Genomic DNA, 20,690 nt, shown 5'->3' with positions numbered 1-20,690 from the left:
GAAATGATTTAGCGAATTAACCAAATCCACCCACTTACTGCCCAATCAATGACCCAGTAATTGATGCAGCCCATCCTCTGATCTGAGCAGATAGCAACCTCAACAAGTGGCCCTCAGCCCTTCACATTTCTCCACCAGTTGCCCTGGAAATACACAATGCCAGGGCAGTGGCTGATTGTACCCACCTTGGTTGTGAAAGATCCTGCCTTGGCATAATGGTTCATCATTTGCTCCTTCCGGAGGAAGCGGCAGTCATATGAGTCGCGCCGTGTGGTCCAGATGAAATAGGGGGTCTCATTCCGAACGAGCCGTGACTAGACAGCGAGAAGACAACAACAACTTAAAGGAACGGCAACTGAGGTTGGCAACTTTCAGAAACGGTTGACAAGTGACTTATCAGGCAAGTCATAACACAAGTTATTTTCTTTCGGTGGTGTTAGCTGTGTCTTCATTTTTATCAAATACTTTTTTTTTCTCCCTCTGAAAGCATTGTTATCTAGGTGACTGAAACAATAACATTTGGATAAATGCCATTCAGCCAATATCAGCAAGAGTATATTTTGAATTAATCACAGTGATATATAAATGTATGCAACAGTGCCCTCTAAAGCAGGGGTATGAGGCCAGCGGATCGCCAGATGTTTTGAACTTTGACTCCCATCAACCCTGCCAATAGATTATGCTGGCCAGTACTGATGAAAATTGTAGTTCAGAACATCGGGACAGCAAAAGGTTTGAGACACCTGCTCTACAGAATAACTTATCATTGTTATTATAACTCATTTCAAACCTCCCAAGCCTTTCATTCAACACTAAACATATATTTCATCTCATAGAGTACAAATCCACACAGCCGGTCCGGAAACCAAGGGTGCCGGTAAGCTCACTGTCACCCTTGTCTCCGGACCGGCAAACTATGTTTTGCCTGCCATGGCCGATGTGACCGACAGGTCTGACCCTGACGGGCACAGCGGCCACGGTAGGCCAACCCTTCATGGAAGCACCGGCACCGTTCGCAACAGTGCGGGTGCTTCCGTGTCCCCACTCCCATAGAGTCCTGTAGTACATTCATACACATCCTCTGGGAATGCCCGTGGATCCAGACCTTCTGGGGGAAATGCTGCAATGAACTATCCAGGGTGCTAGGCCGCAATATAACACTGGACCCGAAGGTGTTGTTGTTGGGCTCTCCCGACGAGAACACTACTAATAAATGGGAAGGACTGCTCCTATCCATGGCCGCAGGACTGATGAAGCGGAACATTGCACAAAAATGGGTAGCCCCAGAGTCCCCAACATTGGAACAATGGACAGACGATATGGAAACACTTGCAATGTTAGAGCACAGAGTTTATAAAGCAAGAGGCTGCCCGACCAAAGCTTCTAAGATTTGGGACAAATGGGTGGGTGGAGAGGGAATCCCAGTAACTTCATGATGCCCTAAGACACAAGACTAAATTGTAGATGGAATGGGCGACAAATGGAGACCAATTGACTCTTATCATGCCTTCACTTACTGATTCGTTCCTTGAATGCGTATGTTTTGATCTTGTTTTTCTTTTGGTTCTCGTTGATTGTGTTGTTGTTTAAATTCAATAAAATGCAATATAAAAAAAAGGGTACTTAGGAGGATTACTTAGGAATTGATTACAAAATACAATACAAAACATAGGAAACCTGACAAAGTGCAGGGGAAAAGCTAAGGAGTCGTCCTTCCCCCACCCATCTGTCTTGTGAGTGGAAGACATTTGTCCTCAAATCGCCATCTGTTCGCCACTTAGTATAGGTTAGTTCGTCACTCACCCCAATTCATTTCTTCCGTCAAATGCATTTCTTGTACCTCAGTCCTACAGGAGAACATATCCTTTTCCCTCTATCCCTCTGTAAGTAGAGCAGACTATTTCAATAGTTATCTACCACCATGACTATTTGAATTTCGTCAACGTATCAACAGTTTGTAAGAAGCACTCTGCATTGAAGGTTTTTTAGACAGTTTGTCTCATTTGACTTTCCCATCAAGCTGGGAAGAAGGAAGACCTTCCTACCACAAGAAACTCATTGTTGCAAGATCTCCCTTTGCTGTCCCATTTAAATTATTTGCTGCCAAAAGTCAATGGGCCTCATTACGAGTGTGGCGGCCCGGAAACACTTACCGGCACCCTTGTTTCTGGACTGCCTCACTACAAGGGGCCACCGCGCCTGTCAATTCTGACCCTACCGGGCTCAATGGACCCGGTAGGCAGAGTTGCCATGCAAGCACCGGCACCATTAGCAACGGTGCTTCCGAGTCCCCATTCCTGTGGAGTCCTAAGCGATGGGAATGGGGACTTACCGAATTGCCTGTCTGGCTTCCCGCTACGCCGGGACTTGTAATGTCCCGGTGGCACCGGGAAGTCAGGCGGTGGATTCAGTGTTTCTAGGTTGGCGGCAACCCGCTGGTAGCACCGGTGGGTTACCGCCAACCTCGTAATGAGGCCCTGAGAAGAGCTGCCAGGCAGTAAGGGCTGGTCCCATCTTGGTTCTCCAGTGTTTTGGGCTCATTGCCCCGAGGCCAATGATTTAGGCTTCTTCGAGCTCTACAAAGTTTTCTGAATAGGGCCCACAACTTGGATTGGCACATCTCCATCCACCAGATGGGATGTGGTACTTCACCGTGGGGTCAGACAGGCTTTCTTCAGTTCTGATACATGTGTATTGTATATGATATATATGTTTTTTTTATTCTATGCTCTTGGCAGGCCGATTTTCTCATTTGCTGTTCAAAGAGTGGATCAGAGGATAGAGTTGTGTATCTCTGTACTTACAGTATTCTATTTACAGTAGCACTAATTCACCGTTGGTGTGTCCTCATAGCGTTGAGAGTTGTCTGGTAGTACAACTGGATTTCTGGCAGACCATAGTCTGAAATCTAACATAAAGTTCATATATCCTAACAAAGTAACTGCAAGGTTAAGAGACAGGCTGTCCAGTAATTGTATCAATATACTATTGGCGAAAGCTAGTGTAGTGAGGCAGATGTACACTTCATCTATAGTGCCCACCCCTCACCTCCGTCATATTAGAAGAACAAGAAGACACTGTGTGTGACACCAGGTATCATCCCAATACCGCATCGAAGATATGAGAGGCATTAAGCGCTCAGACAACCATATCAAATGTACACTCGAACTGACGCGCTAGAACGATGTCTGCAAATACCACCGAACATAGAAGAGCTATAAGAGCAGTCTGACAAGTATAAAGGTAAGTCATAAAGAGTAGACACGAGGACACACTGAAACACTATACAAATACTTAACGAATGAAGATGTGAATGAAGTGACAAAGTAAACATTTATGCGAATACGAAGAAATCATATATACTGAGAAGTAAGAAGACATGCTGTAGATGTATATACACAGAAGCGCAAGGTGGATGAGATATACAGAATCTTGCTGCAGTAGAAAATACAACATGGATAAAGCAGCCATGATGAGAAAATGGACATTGACTCTGTATAAATAGTAAGCGAGAAGCCTGAAGGAGAGAGACCAAGGCTGCAGAGCTGACAGGCGCTGGAATACAGCGCTGTACAAGAACAAAGAATGTTTAATTGGCTTGGGATCAAGGATGTGGAAGCAAGAAGCAATTGCAAGGCACAAAAGGAGTCGAAGAGGATAAGCTATGTACGTAGGACATATTTCTCTTAGATTAAGCAAAGGCGTGAAAATGTGCAAGTGCCAAGTATTCAACAATCAAAGATTAAGAAAGCATATATAAGACGGAGCAACCAAGTCTCCAGAGGTGAAGAGGAACCATCCCTGCCGTGTGCCCTTGCCCAGGGGGAAAAGCTCAGAGGGCCACCCATTTACCTTCATCTCTGCTTGTGGATCTGTGTAGAGAAGTTGTACCCATCCCAGGAAGTTGTCCCCGAATCCCATTCTTCGCATAGTTTCCCAGAGGCTGTCCCAACGAACCGAGTCGAACGCCTTCTCAAAATCTATGGCAAGTAGTGCAAGCGGTTTGTCTATGATAGGGGCCCTTTCCAGCAGTAGGTGGAGGCGCCGCAAATGCATACGTGTCGATTTATGTGGCATAAACCCACATTTGTCCGGGTGGACCAGGGAGGTAATTACCGCTTCCAACCGGTTGGCCAGGATCTTGGTTTCGCTATTGAGAATTGAGATAGGCCTATAAGAGGTACATTGCTCAGGTGTTTTACCTGGTTTGGGAATAACGACGATCGTGGCTTTGCGCAGGTCCGGCGGGAGAGCGCCCTGGTCGCGGGCCCCGAGGAACATTTTGTGAAGGTATGGTGCCAGTTTTTCCCCACCCAATTTCTTCCAGGTCTCGACCGGGAACCCATTGGGGCCCGGCGTTTTCCCCGACTGCAATTGGGCAATCTCTGCTTCGGTGAGAGACGAGTCCAGTTGTGCACTCTGTTGTTCCGATAGGAATGGTAGGGTGATGTTGTCCAGTAGGGAGGGATCCAGAGGGGACACTGGGGAGGCATACAAAGTAGCATAGAAGTCAGCGAAAGCCTGTGCTATATCCCTGTCTGAGTGGCATTCCCCATTCTGCGGGGTTATAATCTCTCTAACGTGGCGTTGACCCTCATCTCTTCTCTCGAGCCAGGTCAGCATTTTCCCAGCTTTGTCCCCGTGTTCATAGACCCTGGCCCTGGAGTATTGGTGGGCTTGCCTGGCGTTGTCTAGTTCGATATGTCAAAGGCATTCTCTAGCACCCTTAAGGGATCTGCGAGTCTCCGGGCTTGGGTCACGAACATATTTGGCTTCCCAATCACCCACATCAGTTTCTGCCTCCAGCAACTTCCGAAGTCGCTTCTTACTTGCTACCCAGGAGATCGCCTCACCCCTCAGCACCGTTTTGTATGCTTCCCATATCGCGACTGGGTCATCGACCGTAGAGGTATTAATTTCAAAATATTCATTAGTTACTTCCGTGAGGTGGTCGACAAGATCAGGGGAGCCCAGAGAGTAGCTATTCAGCCTCCATGATCTGGGTGGGGTTTCACTTTGTATGCGCAGTACCGCCATGAGGGGTAAGTGGTCTGAGATGCCTTGGGAGAGTAGGTCTGCAGCGGTCGCCCTATGTATATCAGTGCCTGGGAGGAAGAGGTAGTCCAGTCTGGACATGGACCCGTGTGCTTCCGAGTGGAACGAGTAGGCCTCGTCTACCGGGCGGAGATGCCGCCACACATCCCGAAGGCCCAGGGCCGACGCAAATTTTGCTAGTTTGGTGGGAGTGTTCGGGTTGCGGTCCCTGATGTGAGTGCGATCCTTTATATTGCACATGACGTCATTAAAGTCGCCCCCCAAAATCCACGTATCAGGTTGGTGTTTTGCCATAAGGGTGACCAACTCATCAAGGAGTTCCTCTCCCAGTCCTGGCGGGGAGTACACTGACACAATGGCCAGTGTTTCTTGTCCCAGGGTTCCTATGACCACCACATAGCGACTCTGAGGGTCTTGTTCAACTGTTAGCGATGTGAATGGGACGCGTTTATGTATCAGGATAAGAGTCCCTCTGGATCCCATTGTGTATCCCGCATGTAGGGCCAATCGGTAGTTGGTTCTACGAACGAATGTGCAGCTGGTCCCGGCTAGGTGTGTCTCATTTATCAGGGCAACGTCAGGGGAATATCTGTTTAAGAATTGCAGAACAAGGCATCGCTAAATTCCGGACCCCAACCCGTTCACGTTCCATGTACTTATTTTGAGGGATCTGGGGCGCTCAGGGGATGGTGTGTGGGTCTGTGTGGTCGCCATTTATTGTGTACAGTACCTGGTTTGCAGACATTATGGGTTCTAAGTACCCTTTTAATCCTTAACTTTCATTATAACAGAGGGAGAGTATCCCAGTTCAACATGGGGGTAAGGAAGCAGGGGTTTGATTGGTCATTAGTAAACACTAAGGTGATTGGAGAACAATGAGACAAGGGAGCATCAGCAGGATTCTAAACTGCCTTTCATTGTCACACCTGAAGCAGGAAGGTCCTGTGTTTTATTTAGTCTAAGTTTTGGCCCTGTATAAGTTTCCAGAAGATAAAATATCTTGGATATGAGTCCACTTTTGAGTTTAACCTTCGTGGGACAAGACAAGCAGTCATTTTGGTGGGAGCGCTGCGCTCTAGAACTTCAGGAAAAAAGACTATTTTCAATTCATATATTTTCATGTAGTTTCAAGAAGAAGTTGAACCAGAAGGTTAATGAACAAGTTCTAAAATATAGTTTAGATATTTAGCTAGGTTTAGGAATCAAACTATTCAGAGAGTGTTGTTATGTAAAGATTCAGCAGATTGGAAGTTAATGTGGTTTCTTTATGATTTTCTGAAGCGCTTTACATTTGCTTGCCATTTCGTTCTGTTTAATATTGCAGTTTTGATATTAATGCGCATGTATTATTAGGAAGAGGTGTCTTGATCAAACACTTCTTTCATTATATGTGCAGGAGAGCCACTGTTCTTATTTCCTTGTGCGTGTTAACTGCAAGGAAGGAGTGTTTAATATATTCATGTCTAATTTAGCAATGTAATTCAGGAACATGATGTTCTTTAGATATGAACAACACTATGAGCATAGTATTTTGAATGATATGTAATTTTGAAACTATTCTTTGAAAGAAAAGACATGTAAACATTTTCACTAAAGTAAAGAAAAGGTTCATTTGAAAAGAAGATTTAATCTAAAGATTTATCTATCAATTCAAACCAGCAATTTTAGAACTCTTTTGAAAAAGAGACTTTTTAAATGGTTCTCACAGGAATACAGTCACAGTTTACTTTTCTCTAAGGACAAAAGGACATAAGCCATTTTGGAAGTGAACTATTAGGTGTCTGACAGTTTGAACTTGCAATCTGCTTTCCTAGCTTCCATGATTTAAGGTGAATATACATGTGGAACTATTTATTCTGGAAGAATTCAACTCATAAAGCATCTTCTACCAGTTAACTCAAAAAGACAATTAATTTAAAGAATTTGCAACAATTATTGTTTATGACTAAAAGAAGTTTTTTCATCGATTCTAAAAGTTTAAGAACTATCAAGGAAACTTCTTAAATACAAGCCTTTCCGATTTAAGGAAGGCTAAACAGGTATAAATCTTTTCTAGGGGAACTAGGTAGGAGAGAGATATTTTGAGAGAAAGTAACTCTATAATGTTCTCACCCTCTGCAGGTGCTCAGCTGTTTCGAGAGAGAGAGAGAGCGACCTGTGTTCTGTTTTTATTTTCTCCCACTTCCCCTTTTCCCTCTGGGGTGTGGAGACTTCTGCTGTGACCTTCAGTAGTTGACTGCACATCTTTGGGGGACCTGTGGGGCCAGCAGCTTCTGTGGAGAAATGAATCAGGATCTGACATACTTTCTTGCCACTCCTGGATATAAAGACAGGCCACGGTGGACGCAGCAACAAGGGCTGTGAAGCCTATTTCTACTGTGAGGACCAAGTAACAAGCATTTCTGTTGTGGCAGGTGGTAGAGCGGTACCTGAGGCCGTTCCTGCTGAATTGGTTGTTATGGCTGCAGGAGGCCGAGGAGTTCCAGTACACAGTATTTCCTGTTGAGGGTTAGCATAGGTAAAGATGTTTACAAGAGCTGAACAGAGGGAATATGGAATTTCCCTCGTTGTGGAAGTCAGATAGCTTCCCTACTGGGCACTCCTGACTTAAACATGGCAGGGAGAGGTTTGACAGTCTGGCAGTAGGAGGACTACTCACCCAGGACAGAAGGGGAGCTGGAAACATGCAGCCAATCATGAGTCACCAAAAAGAATCTACCACAGGGGAGCCTGATTAACCGGGAGGACTGGGATGGTGATGGGTATATACATTTGGAAGATTAGAAAGGGGGGTGGCGACTGGCTGGTAGAAAGTGCAGGAATCAGAGTTGTGGAGGGAGTAAAATGGGAGTGCAGAGAGAGGGAGAAAGACGAGGAAATGAGAGGAAGCGACCAGAGGAGAAGAGAAGAAGAGGAAAGGCTTGTGAGAAAGTAGAATGGAGGAGGGCCTGCGAGATAGAGGTGGAATAACGGAAAAAGAGGAATCCAGTATGCAGGAGGAGGAGGAGGGTCTGCTAGAGAGAGGATGAGCAATAAAGGATGAGAAAACCAGAATAGATTAGGTTGACCTGCAATAGAGTGGAGTAGCAGAGAAAGAAAAAGCTAGCAGAGAGGAGCAGGAGGGACTGTGAGAGAGTAAAGGAGTAACAGAGGAAACACAATCTAGAAGATAGGATGCAGAGGACCCACAAGAGAGTAGTGGAGTGACAGAGGAGAATAATGCAAGTACAGAGGAAGAGGACAAAGAAAGAGTGGCAAAGATTAGTATCTGGTGAAAAGGAGCGGAGGATTCAGAGTAGGAAGGGCTAGATCATAGAGCTGAGAGAGATGGGGATTATGCAATCTAGGAAAAAGGAGGAGATAATGAAAGGAAAAGTCTTGCAAATGCCAAGGAGGGAGATAATGGTGCACTAATAGGGAAAGTGAAATGACAGGACCAGGATATATGATATGATATGATAGGTTATTTATAACAAGGAGAGACCGGAGAGAAGTGAGCCTCAGAAATATGAGGCAGGAAATACAACCAGAGTGAGTGGAGAAGAGGAAGTGAGTGAAAGAAAGATTGTGAGACAAAGGAAACGAGATGGGGGGAAGAGAGTGGAGTCAATGCAATAGCTCTAAGAAGAAAACACAGAAGTAAGAGAGATGGATGCTAGGGAGTGGAAGGATACAGTATCAGAATTAGGGAATGAGAAAGAAAAGAGTACCAAAAAACGAAGAGAACAAATAAGGAAAGTGAGGAGGATAAGGAAAGCTAACACCTAAGACAGAACCATGAAGAAGGCAAACACATAAGCTTTAGTGAAAGTGTTGGGCAACGTACCAACGTACAGAAAAGGAGACCCCAGTATCCCAAAAGCTTGTGATGAGAAATATCACGAGAGAGAAGAGCCAGACGAAAGGATGAGATGAGGGCCACATGAAAGTGGGCCTAAAGGCAGACTAAGGAGCCCCTGCAGTCACTGGAACAAACGAGTGTTGCGCCAGTGATCACCTGTGGGGAAAGACGGACATGACCCAACCAGCAGTGTGGTTTTCCCTGAGCCGGCTGGGCCTTCAGCTGAAACCAAGAAAAGCTGTGGGAGATGCAGTACCTATATGGACCCCACCACACAAGTATACCCTGATCGATAATCGCAAATGTGGCTTAGGAAATTGTCTGTCCGCAAATCGAGTGCATCTTTCTGAAAATATACTCTTGCAATCAAACAGAACTACAATTTGTAAACCACAACCAAACCATCTATGGACTTGCGTGCATTGATGCACCCCGGAGGTAAGTGCTACCAACTCAGAGGAATGTACGTATAAGACACACAATAAGACCCTTCCACAGGAGAACCAATGGCTGCATTACAAGAATGACCAGAGGTTGCTGAAAGTGGAAAATTGGACAGTACAAGCCTAAGGACTTTGAACTCTACTTCTATAGACCGTGAATAGAGGGTAACCGCCAGCAGACTTAACTTTCATTCTGCAGTTCTTGGCGGTTGTCAGGTTTCGCACACTCAGTGGTGGTTGCAGGCAGGCTGTGGTGGTCCTCGGGGTAAGGTGCTTTACCTCCATTGCTATATGTTTGGGAAGCTCGGTGAGTTTCACTGCGTGGCTCTTTTGTGCTGTTTTATTTTCCTTAATGAACTTGCATTGCAGAAAGAGCAACCCTTTCCCATTCCAAGAAGGAAGGGGAGGTCAGAGTTCTTGACTGGGTTGCGGCCTACACCCACGCAGCATGGAACCTTGTGGAAGTGCAAGTCTCCATAAGTGCCTTTCATAGGAAATCAGCCAAGGACCCCCAACAGTAACACTTTTCCGTGGGGGACATGACCTTGATCACCCTATGGGAATTTATGAGCAGTCTAGGAAAGGGCTTCAGAATAACTGAACACTTTCTGATTCGGGAGAATGGTGACTGGCTGTCTTTTTCACTTGTATCAAAACTCCCCATGAAACGATATTGCCTGGGAAGAGGGAAGTCCCCATGTAAAGCAGAATGGATCAATGGCGCCGTACCGGAAGTCTCGCGCCAGCATTCGTGATTAGCGTCCATTCTCAGGAGGTCTCGCGAGACTGCGAACCAGACCCGACAGCGGCGTGGGGTACCTGCGCGGCCCGCGTGCCAGCGCGCGCGAGAGAGCAGCGTCTTCCGCTCTTGTGAGTAGCGTCTGGGCAGCGCCGCGACCGGCACTTGCGCGCGAGGAGGGAGTGGCGCCCAGTGAGTCTAGCGCCTGAGAGCGCAGTAAAGTGGCCCGTCAGATGCTCAATCCTGTCCCTCGTCCTGGAAGGGAATCGAACTGTAAAAAGCTAAGCCAGTCATGTCAACAGGAGCACATACAAAACCACTGCATAGTCTTTGAACTCAAGCGCATGGGTGCCTATAGCTGATTTACACTATGGCGGCAAAAATGATTATGATCACAGGCCCCAGTGAATTTATGCAAGCAACTGTACCCGACCCCTTCCCAGGTGAAAGGGTGCATTTTACGAATTGATGGCGTAAGGGTTTGACAGTGGGCAGACTGATTCTGTTGCTGGCTACACTCGCCAAAAGCGTGTGAGTTGGGAGGTCTTTTAACGGGCTGGGCTAAAGCTGGCAATGTTCTGCTTTGGGGCCTGTCCCGACTTTAAAGCATTCAGTATTGCAGGTGGATGCCTGATACTTTTAAAAGGCACTGCATTAGCAACTGCATTTCATGCACAAGCAGTTCTGGAAAATGATTGATTTTTACTATGCAGCGATGGGGGAGAAGCAGAGGGGGCATTCTCAACCCACTATAAACATTTACCTCTCAGAAGACTAATCGTGTGCTCCCCCGTTAAGAAATAATGAGTCCCTGCTAAGGGCTCGTGCTGGTGTCACCTGTCTGTGCACCAGGTGACGAATACAAGAAAAGGGACAAGCATTTTACCGCTCATCAATGTACAGAGAACTGGACATCGAAATGTTGGAAAAACATCTAGCGAAGCTGAGTAAGAACTTCTGCCAGGGACTGGATCAGAACCTGAACCCTCTGATCAGAAGACTCACTGCCACCACTGCAAACCCCTTCGACCACTACCCACGGCCCATCACGGCGAAGACCCTGTGAATCCAGCCTTACTGTGACAAGCCCACACAGACCAAGAAGAATCCTAACCCACGACTTCATCCTCAACCCGAGAAGATGGAGTAATGAGGCTCAAGCCTCAGTATCCAAAAATCACAGCTGATGGATAAAATCTATCAGTAATAAGAAGACAGACAGCCCCTCATCAATCATTCCATCAGACTCCTGCATGCTGTGGTTATTGCAGCGCTGCACCAACGCAGCCTTGCATGCAGAGGCCCTGGCCCTGCAGAACCCTTCATTATGGCAGTGTCCCTGAAGGCAATGCTGCCCCCGTAACAGGCGGAGCCTCTGAGTGGTAACTCTGCCCTCCCCCTGCATCTTCGTGCAAGAATGCACAGCCCCTGCATGTCCACTCTGCATCTGTGTTGCCCTCGCCCGTGAGCCCACAGAGCTAGGAACTGCTGCTCGGTGATCCCAGCCCACTGAACCGACCGGGTGATCCCGATGGATACAGGGTGTCCTCCCTGTCATTTGGAGGCCGTGTGACTGCGGCATAAACTGTCGTGTTGGGTGCCTCCAGCACTTTGGAATACTGCTTGGGTGCCCCCGAGCAAGACATAACAATCATGAACACCTGGAAAATAACTCAAGGTACGGGCGTTTCCTAAAATGTTGCAAGCAAAGTATAAAAGGTGAACACCTTTTAAACCTAAAAAGCAGTACTCAAATATTTCCTCTAGATTACAAGAAGCGACTGCACAGGGCTCTTGATCAGATGCTTAAGGGGCCCTGTGGGCAAGTGTCTGCCCTCATCCTAATGACCTGGGTTCGAATTCTGAGGCCTGGTTTAGAGTAGGGGCTAAAATAGTTTAAGGGTGCAAATGGATTTCTCCAGATCTGGCAAGACCTTTTTAGCCGGATCCGGGAAAATCAAGCCTAATGCCAGCGCTGTATAAATGGTTTAAGAGCTAATCGTGTTTATCTCCTGAAGCAATGAAAATACATGCAGTCTCATTTGGGAAGTAGAGTCAGCAGCTGAAAAAGGTAACAATCTCCCCAGGGGTAAAGTTTGGTTCCTGCACCCCGTTGCTACAGAAGTCAGGGTGAAGTTGCCTTCTTTGCCCTCCCTGTACTCGGTGGCAATGCTCAAATGAGACCTGAAATTCGGTGCCAGGTAGGTACCAGAGCACCGTTACATTGGCTATTTGTAGTGAAACGATAAGTAAAGATTAGTTGGCAAATTAGGTTTAGCATAGGGCTAGTTTGGATAGAATTAGCCCATCCTGTAATTTTCTGCGGGAGCCAATAGAATGGTCAAAGACTTTCAACACGAGTCCTTAGAATAAGAACTGAAGTCTTTAAGAGATGTCTTTTCTAGAGAGCGGAGAACCTCTGTAGATTGCCTTTTGAACTATTCGGGTCTGGGCCCTTTGCAGAGGCTAGCAGGTAGATTTAAGGATTTGGGGATGCTTACAATGCCACACAGGACACACAGAACGTGCCTATCAGCTGACACTGGGTGGCACTGTGCTTCCTGGGCCTATAAAGCTCGTTGGGCTGCTGCATATTAACTTCCCGAGACATGTCAAGTAGCTGCACCTGCATTGGCAGAAAAGCGGTCTGTCCATAGTCTTGCTGGTGGTCTTGATTGGAGGAAGCCAATCTCTCGGCTTTTTCAGCATTCTGCCGAAGCTTGCTACAATCTTTTGGCTTTGCAATAAGGCAACAATCTTCAGAAGCCTTGTCTATGCCTTTTGGGGTTGTCAATAGATCAACGGTCTGCAGAGGTTTACATTAACCTCTTGGCTATTCCAATAAAGCAACGTTCTCCTTAGGCTTTTCCCAACCTGTTGCTTTTTTCATTTAGGCACCATTCCTTTGAGGATTTCTACTGCCTTTTGACTCTTCCAGTAAGGCAACAATCATTCGAAGCCTTGTCATACCTCTTGGCTTTCCCAAACTCTTGGCTTTGCCAATAGGTCACACTCTGCAGAGGTTTTCATCAGCCTCTTAGCTTTTTTCAATGAGGCAATGTTCTTTTAGGCCTTTTTCAACCTTTTGGCTTTATCACTAAGGCAACTCTCACCAGATGTTTTCTCCAATCTCTTAGCATTGTCAATAAGGAAATGATCTTAGGCTTTTTCCAGGCTTGGCCAGCAAGGAAATAGTTCTTCAGCGAGACAGATATACGTGTGAGCGGACTGAGCATTATCTCTTCTTTCTACCGATGACAGTGTCTATTTACTGCACCCCCCACCCATTGCTTCTTTAGACATCACGCTTTTGGTTGGTAAAGTGTTCCCGCCCCTTTCTCCGAGCAGTAATTGGTCTTGTAGCTTTTAACCCCAGTTTGTGGCTCAGTGGACTAATGCATCCTCTACAGGGGCCAGTGTTTGATCTCATGGTCACGGGTTCAAATCCAGGCAGGACCACTCAGCACTTCATCCTTCCAAGGTTGATAAAATGAGTACCATTAAGTTGGGTAACAATAAACATCTGTTATTAGCACCAAGATGCCCCTTCGGGGGTGAACATGTGCTTTACAAATGCGTCTGTTAGCCCTATATTCTTCGCCATTCTTCTTTGTGGATATGCCCTGGCCAAGTGGAGGGGGAAACCACTCCTATAAAGGTGTGGACTCTCCTAACCTGATGCTGGATTCTCCCTGGCATTATATGGGTAAACACCAGATCGCCCTACAGCTTTCTGGTGCCCCAGCCTGACACTGCGTGCGTCTCGGCAAGCCACCGCTGTGGGCATGCAGCAGCACAGAATCTCGATGCCAACTCGGGCACAGGTGGCTCTTCATCAATGCCCAAAGGGCTGATTCATCCCTCAACCTTGTTTTCAGTATTAGCCAACTGGGAAGGGGACATGTCCACATTCCTGTGCCAGTTGCTGGAGCAACTGGACTGATCAGAGCCAAGTTTTCTGCATATAAATCCAGTTTAGAAGAAATGCATATTTCCAGCTGCAGCTTGAGAAGCTTGTCAACGTAGACGGCAATGAAAGTAGGGGTCATTACGAGTTGGGCGGTATTCTGGCGGCAAATCAGGTGGAATACCACCCAATGGAATTACCATTACCATCACTTGGTCCGGCGGAATAACTACTGGATTACAAGTGGTTGAGTAAATATCCATTTTTGTCCAAAGGTTTTTTTTGGCGGAATTACCGCTACGATCCGCAGCAGTAATTCCACCAAAAATTACCAGAAATCCAGCAGATTCACCTCCATCTTGACAGTATATGTTAGTTCCGCCACATTTAACCCACACCGCCCAATACCCTTGATTCCAATCAAGAAGCACCATTAATAATTCACATAGTAACTTTGGCTTTGAACATATCCTTTGATGCCAGAGGCTTGAAACGCTGTAGCGTTCTATGTTACTCTACTGATTGTCTTTCCGTTGACCCTGGAAGGTTGAAAGGCGGAGCCAGATGAATCGGTGAGATAAGCGTGCACGCTTGAGCTCCGCATTCACCCTGCAGGATCGTGGGGTTTAATCTCAGCAGCTAAACCTTCCAGCATTGCTAAATCTTTAATGGATCTTTTTATGGGTAATCGGGACAAAACGCTCTTTAGAAACACATACTTGCTGTCTCTGCACCTGTGTGTTCCCATAGCCCCAGCCCCCTCCACTCCTCTCTATAGGTAGCATATGTGTTGCGGGGTGTCCGCCCTATGTTCCCTTTCCTCTGTTGATGTAGTGTGCCCTACTCTTTGTTCCTCTGTCATTGAGCGTCCTCTTTCTCACTCTCTTCTTTTCAGTGTGCTCTGGCTCGTTCTCTCTCATTGCAGTTCTGTTTTCTCTCGCCCACTATACTGATTTCTCGCTCTCTCTCTTTCTGAATCTGTGAGCCTGTATCCCCCCTCCCCACCCTCCCTCTCTTTATCTCTCTCTCCCAGTTCCTCCCTCCCACACTCTGTCGCAGTCTCTCCGTCTCCTCATCTATCGATGCCTGTGTGGTGCGTGTGGAGGTGCCCGAGAGGACTCCGCTGTGATGCTCCGCCTTGTGACCCCTGTCTGTCACGCTGTCGTTGAAGGCGCAGTGTGTGCAGGGGTGGAATAGCCTACAGGGAACTCTGAACATTTCCCGGTAGGCCTCTTCTGCACCCTCTGCCTCGTGTGGGGGAACAACCTATTTATTATGTTCTCATAGAAAAGTTTTGAGCTTCCAGAAAATGTGTAATATGGGGCCAGGGGTGGACTGGCCTATAAGGAACTCTGGAGATTTCCCGGTGGGCCTCTGCACCCTGGGCCTCTTTTGTGTGGTGTTTCCAAATTTTCTCATAGGAAAATCATTGAGCTTGCTGAAAATGTGTCATATGGGGCCACTTTGAACATTATTTCCAGGGCCTCTTTTAGTTCCCAGTCCACCCCTGTATGGGGCCACTTTGAAAATTATTTCCAAGGCCTCTTTCGGTTTCTAGTCCACCCCTGAAATTGTGTGCGTGCGATGCACACTCTCTCACCCAGGGACGTCATTTAGAGGTGGCTATCTGTTCCCTTTCTCTGAGTGCACTGTCTCTCTCTCACCCAGGGATGTCATTTAGAGGTGGCTATCTGTTCCCTTTCTCTGAGTGCACTGCCTCTCTCTCACCCAGGGACGTCATTTAGAGGTCGCCCGGGGTCACAGCTGCGATCCCTCAGGTCTCCCTTGCTACCCCTAAAAAAAGACTTTTTTTTTTAAATGCAAGTTTCTGAGCGGTGGCCCGGGCCATGTGGCTCCTTGCTTCGGGAGAGGCTGGCTTTCTTGTTCAAGCCTCTTAAATAAAATGTTTTTTAAAAGAACAGGGTTTCCACAAGTCTAACACTTTGAGCCGTGACCCTAAGTAAGAAAGAATGGGACTAACAAATAATGTGTCTTTCTGGAATTCTATATAATAACTGTGAGGCTCATTAAAGGTTTATTTCAGGCACACTTCAGGGGGTGGGTCACTGGCTTAGGCTGTTCTTAAACGCCTCAACTCAGCCTTTCATCCTTCTGAGGTCGATAAATGAGTACAGCACAGGTTGGGTGATCTTGTATATGTGTTCTATATAAAGCCACATCATTATCGTTTGTCCTTGGACGTCTGCTTGCATTCACAGTAATTTAGTAATGTGGGCCTATACACACTGATATTAATGATATTTCACTTGATCATGATATCGTAACCATATTTTTCGTAGCGTGGTTAGGAACAATGCTATGTGATGCCCCTTCCTGTTTTGTCAAGGGGCGAAAGGTCATGTTCCATGCTTCCCGTGATATCACTTCGGGGTGGGGACAAATGACATCACTTCCTGTTATGTCAGAGGTCAGGGGTCGTGTGAAGTCACTTCCGCTAATCCTACCATTTGGGTGAAATGACGTCCCTGCTCTCAGCATCTCTTATCACGCTCTCTCCCTTCTGTATCTCTCCTTCGCTCTCCATTTCTCCCTCTTGCTGAGCTCTCTCTGCCTCCTCCTCGCTGCAAGGAGGGGGACGTGTGGGGTGAGGGGGTGGCATTGGGCAGAGCGCAGGGGTTGGGGGGTGGGCTGAGTGTGGGGGCCAGCACTGGTCAGTGCCCTGAGTGTCTGTGTAAGGTGCATGCGAGCCATGCCGCGCCTATGGCTGTCTGCACATGGGACCGGCTGTACCTGGGACATCAAATCGGTCCAGCCAACAACGAAAGAGTAACCAACTATGTGACCGCTACCAGCTGTGTGTGTTTGGTCAAATATATTACAAATAAAGCAATTAAAAGCATATTTGTGTAGTAACATTGGTTAAAACTATCGTACTAACTTGTGTATATGGTCCACGCTGGCCAAAAAAGTGGTCCATACTAGCATCATAGGCTGGCACTGCAGGCCTTGCCCTCTCTCATGCCCCATAGGCCAGTCTGAGCCGTCTGCGCATGTGCAGCATCATAGGCTGGCACTGCAGGCCTTGCCCTCCCTCATGCCCCATAGGCCAGTCTGAGCCGTCTGCGCATGTGCAGCATCATAGGCTGGCACTGCAGGTCTTGCCCTCTCTCATGCCCCATAGGCCAGTCTGAGCCTGTCTGCGCATGTGCAGCATCATAGGCGGGCACTGCAGGCCTTGCCCTCCCTCGTGCCCCATAGGCCAGTCTGAGCCCGTCTGCGCATGTGCAGCATCATAGTCGGGCACTGCAGGCCTTGCCCTCGTGCCCCATAGGCCAGTCTGAGCCCGTCTGCGCATGTGCAGCATCATAGGTTGGCACTGCAGGCCTTGCCCTCGTGCCCCATAGGCCAGTCTGAGCCTGTCTGCGCATGTGCAGCATCATAGGCTGGCACTGCAGGCCTTGCCCTCCCTCATGCCCCATAGGCCAGTCTGAGCCCGTCTGCGCATGTGCAGCATCATAGGCTGGCACTGCAGGCCTTGCCCTCCCTCATGCCCCATAGGCCAGTCTGAGCCCGTCTGCGCATGTGCAGCATCATAGGCTGGCACTGCAGGCCTTGCCCTCGTGACCCATAGGCCAGTCTGAGCCCGTCTGCGCATGTGCAGCATCATAGGCTGGCACTGCAGGCCTTGCCCTCCCTCATGCCCCATAGGCCAGTCTGAGCCCGTCTGCGCATCTGCAGCATCATAGGCTGGCACTGCAGGCCCTCCCTCATGCCCCATAGGCCAGTCTGAGCCCGTCTGCGCATGTGCAGCATCATAGGCTGGCACTGCAGGCCTTGCCCTCGTGCCCCATAGGCCAGTCTGAGCCCGTCTGCGCATGTGCAGCATCATAGGTTGGCACTGCAGGCCTTGCCCTCGTGCCCCATAGGCCAGTCTGAGCCCGTCTGCGCATGTGCAGCATCATAGTCTGGCACTGCAGGCCTTGCCCTCGTGCCCCATAGGCCAGTCTGAGCCCGTCTGCGCATGTGCAGCATCATAGTCGGGCACTGCAGGCCTTGCCCTCGTGCCCCATAGGCCAGTCTGAGCCCGTCTGCGCATGTGCAGCATCATAGGTTGGCACTGCAGGCCTTGCCCTCGTGCCCCATAGGCCAGTCTGAGCCCGTCTGCGCATGTGCAGCATCATAGTCTGGCACTGCAGGCCTTGCCCTCGTGCCCCATAGGCCAGTCTGAGCCGTCTGCGCCTGTGCAGCATCATAGGCTGGCACTGCAGGCGTTGCCCTCATGCCCCATAGGCCAGTCTGAGCCTGTCTGCGCATGTGCAGCATCATAGGCTGGCACTGCAGGCCTTGCCCTCGTGCCCCATAGGCCAGTCTGAGCCCGTCTGCGCATGTGCAGCATCATAGTCTGGCACTGCAGGCCTTGCCCTCGTGCCCCATAGGCCAGTCTGAGCCGTCTGTGCATGTGCAGCATCATAGGCTGGCACTGCAGGCGTTGCCCTCATGCCCCATAGGCCAGTCTGAGCCTGTCTGCGCATGTGTAGCATCATAGGCTGGCACTGCAGGCCTTGCCCTCTCTCATGCCCCACAGGCCAGTCTGAGCCTGTCTGCGCATGTGTAGCATCATAGGCTGGCACTGCAGGCCTTGCCCTCGTGACCCATAGGCCAGTCTGAGCCCGTCTGCGCATGTGCAGCATCATAGGTGGGCACTGCAGGCCTTTCCCTCGGCCCCATAGGCCAGTCTGAGCCCGTCTGCGCATGTGTAGCATCATAGGCTGGCACTGCAGGCCTTGCCCTCGTGCCCCATAGGCCAGTCTGAGCCTGTCTGCGCATGTGTAGCATCATAGGTTGGCACTGCAGGCCTTACCCTCGTGCCACATAGGCCAGTCTGAGCCCGTCTGCGCATGTGTAGCATCATAGGCTGGCACTGCAGGCCTTGCCCTCGGCCCCATAGGCCAGTCTGAGCCCGTCTGCGCATGTGCAGCATCATAGTCGGGCACTGCAGGCCTTGCCCTCGTGCTCTATAGGCCAGTCTGAGCCCGTCTGCGCATGTGCAGCATCATAGTCGGGCACTGCAGGCCTTGCCCTCGTGCTCTATAGGCCAGTCTGAGCCCGTCTGCGCATGTGCAGCATCATAGTCGGGCACTGCAGGCCTTGCCCTCGTGACCCATAGGCCAGTCTGAGCCTGTCTGCGCATGTGCAGCATCATAGGTGGGCACTGTAGGCCTTGCCCTCGGCCCCATAGGCCAGTCTGAGCCCGTCTGCGCATGTGCAGCATCATAGGCTGGCACTGCAGGCCTTGCCCTCCCTCATGCCCCATAGGCCAGTCTGAGCCCGTCTGCGCATGTGCAGCATCATAGGCTGGCACTGCAGGCCTTGCCCTCGTGACCCATAGGCCAGTCTGAGCCCGTCTGCGCATGTGCAGCATCATAGGTTGGCACTGCAGGCCTTGCCCTCCCTCATGCCCCATAGGCCAGTCTGAGCCCGTCTGCGCATGTGCAGCATCATAGGTTGGCACTGCAGGCCTTGCCCTCCCTCATGCCCCATAGGCCAGTCTGAGCCCGTCTGCGCATGTGCAGCATCATAGGCTGGCACTGCAGGCCTTGCCCTCGTGACCCATAGGCCAGTCTGAGCCCGTCTGCGCATGTGCAGCATCATAGGCTGGCAATGCAGGCCTTGCCCTCCCTCATGCCCCATAGGCCAGTCTGAGCCCGTCTGCGCATGTGCAGCATCATAGGCTGGCACTGCAGGCCTTGCCCTCGTGCCCTATAGGCCAGTCTGAGCCTGTCTGCGCATCTGCAGCATCATAGGCTGGCACTGCAGGCCTTGCCCTCGTGCCCTATAGGCCAGTCTGAGCCTGTCTGCGCATCTGCAGCATCATAGGCTGGCACTGCAGGCCTTGCCCTCGTGCCCTATAGGCCAGTCTGAGCCTGTCTGCGCATCTGCAGCATCATAGGCTGGCACTGCAGGCCTTGCCCTCGTGCCCCATAGGCCAGTCTGAGCCTGTCTGCGCATGTGTAGCATCATAGGCTGGCACTGCAGGCCTTACCCTCGTGCCCCATAGGCCAATCTGAGCCCGTCTGCGCATGTGCAGTATCATAGGCTGGCACTGCAGGTCTTGCCCTCTCTCATGCCCCATAGGCCAGTCTGAGCCCGTCTGCGCATGTGTAGCATCATAGGTTGGCACTGCAGGCCTTACCCTCGTGCCACATAGGCCAGTCTGAGCCCGTCTGCGCATGTGTAGCATCATAGGTTGGCACTGCAGGCCTTGCCCTCCCTCATGCCCCATAGGCCAGTCTGAGCCCGTCTGCGCATGTGTAGCATCATAGGTTGGCACTGCAGGCCTTGCCCTCGTGCCCCATAGGCCAGTCTGAGCCTGTCTGCGCATGTGTAGCATCATAGGCTGGCACTGCAGGCCTTACCCTCGTGCCCCATAGGCCAATCTGAGCCCGTCTGCGCATGTGCAGCATCATAGGCTGGCACTGCAGGTCTTGCCCTCTCTCATGCCCCATAGGCCAGTCTGAGCCCGTCTGCGCATGTGTAGCATCATAGGTTGGCACTGCAGGCCTTACCCTCGTGCCCCATAGGCCAGTCTGAGCCCGTCTGCGCATGTGTAGCATCATAGGTTGGCACTGCAGGCCTTACCCTCGTGCCCCATAGGCCAGTCTGAGCCCGTCTGCGCATGTGCAGCATCATAGGTGGGCACTGCAGGCCTTGCCCTATAGGCCAGTCTGAGCCCGTCTGCGCATG

The 20,690-nt window shown here is 49.6% G+C and overlaps 1 protein-coding gene across 1 annotated transcript in view; it reads right to left on the bottom strand.

Moving 5' to 3' along the window:
* The window catches only part of LOC138567708 (tubulin tyrosine ligase 3-like), a 673,617-nt gene that overhangs the window by 159,682 nt on the left and 493,245 nt on the right, over positions 1-20,690 (bottom strand). Inside the window, exon 12 of the mRNA XM_069646178.1 lies at positions 186-314. Within this exon, the coding sequence (XP_069502279.1) occupies positions 186-314 (129 nt within the window). The remainder of the gene's footprint in view (positions 1-185; positions 315-20,690) is intronic.

This window comes from Ambystoma mexicanum, chromosome 2p (assembly GCF_040938575.1).
Source record: "Ambystoma mexicanum isolate Mex_15411 chromosome 2p, UKY_AmexF1_1, whole genome shotgun sequence".
NCBI lineage: Eukaryota > Metazoa > Chordata > Amphibia > Caudata > Ambystomatidae > Ambystoma > Ambystoma mexicanum.
Note: the sequence above shows the minus strand (reverse complement) of the source record. Positions and strands in the feature narration are given on the sequence as shown.